Below are 1,433 nucleotides of genomic sequence, written 5' to 3' on the forward strand. Positions count from 1 at the left end.
AAGAGCGGGAATGGGGTTGTGTACAAGGTTGTCCTTGAAGACGGGTTAACTGTCGCTGTAAGGAGATTGGGAGGAGGAGGATCTCAAAGGTATAAGGAGTTTCAGACAGAAGTTGAAGCCATTGGAGAGCTGAGGCATCCAAACATTGTAAATCTCAGAGCTTATTATTGGTCCGTGGAGGAGAAGCTTCTCATCTATGACTACATACCTAATGGAAGTCTTGCCAATGCAATCCACGGTAAAAACCCTCGATACCTTAGATAACCCTGAAAACTATATAATCTGTGTATTTCCTTTTACGGTTTTTTGGATATGATTTTAGGAAGGGTGGCATTCAAGCCACTGTCTTGGCCGGTTAGAATGAAGATTATCAAGGGAATAGCAAGAGGGTTGGTCTATCTTCATCAGTTCAGCCCCAAGAAGTACGTTCATGGATCTTTCAAACCGAGCAATATTCTTCTCGGGCACGATATGGAGCCTCATATATCTGATTTTGGACTTGTCCGTCTCTCCAACATCGCTGTAGGATCCCCGACCTCAGAATCAAACAGAGTGGTAACCGATGAGCAATCACAAGACCGAGCATCCAAACTGGGATCGTACTATCAAGCGCCAGAAGCCATGAAAGCAGTTAAACCGTCTCAGAAATGGGATGTTTACTCGTTCGGTGTGATTTTACTCGAGATGATAACCGGAAGGTTACCGGTTGTTAGCGTGGGAAATTCTGAAATGGGTATTGTTCAATGGATTCAGATGTGTATCGAGGAGAAGAAGGAGATGGCGGATATATTGGATCGGTCTTTGGAGGAGGACAATGCAGAGGAAGTGGAAGAGGAGATCATCTCAGTGTTGAAGATAGCAATGGCGTGCGTTAGTAGTAGCCCTGAGAAGAGGCCGACTATGAAGCATATCTCTGAGGCTCTCAACCAAATCGGTTTCCGACAGTGACTCTAAACCAAAACTGTTCCAACTTAAAAGTTTGTTGGAAGTGGTGGAAGTTTATGTAACTTTAAAGTTTTCTTCGTGTGTTGTTTTGTCCCTTGCACCTGATATATATATATATATATATATATATGCTTGCATTCATGCATGTATGTATGTACAAGGTCTCTTTGAAATATGATACATATACATATGTATGTATGTATGTACAGGGTCTCTTTGAAACATGATGTATGCATGTTTACACATATACATGTGTATGTATGTAAAAGATCTCTGTTTTTTAAAACATGATTTTCCTTGAAGCTTAGCTTACATCACATGCTTTGATGAGTTGTAATGGGCCTTGAGCAAAAATGTTGATGGGCCTACAGAAGGCCCAAATAAAAGACGGGCTTCTTTTAGTATAACCCTAGAGCACGTATAATCTCAAAGTACAGTTTTTCTGAAGAATCTATATATATAAAAAAAGTTGGATTTGAAAGAATCTG

General features: G+C 40.7%; 1 protein-coding gene across 1 annotated transcript; it reads left to right on the top strand.

The window, feature by feature from the left end:
- Positions 1 to 3: 3 nt before the first annotated feature.
- On the top strand, positions 4 to 1,190 carry LOC104811355 (receptor protein kinase-like protein ZAR1; the record flags this gene model as incomplete). The annotated part of the gene is made up of 2 exons (XM_010538019.2): positions 4 to 238; positions 323 to 1,190. Coding segments are annotated over 2 exons (861 nt in total), but the record flags the coding sequence as incomplete, so codon positions are not given.
- Positions 1,191 to 1,433: the final 243 nt, after the last annotated feature.

The sequence above is a fragment of the Tarenaya hassleriana genome, unplaced genomic scaffold, assembly GCF_000463585.1.
Source record: "Tarenaya hassleriana unplaced genomic scaffold, ASM46358v1 Cleome1986, whole genome shotgun sequence".
In the NCBI taxonomy this organism is placed as follows: Eukaryota; Viridiplantae; Streptophyta; class Magnoliopsida; order Brassicales; family Cleomaceae; genus Tarenaya; species Tarenaya hassleriana.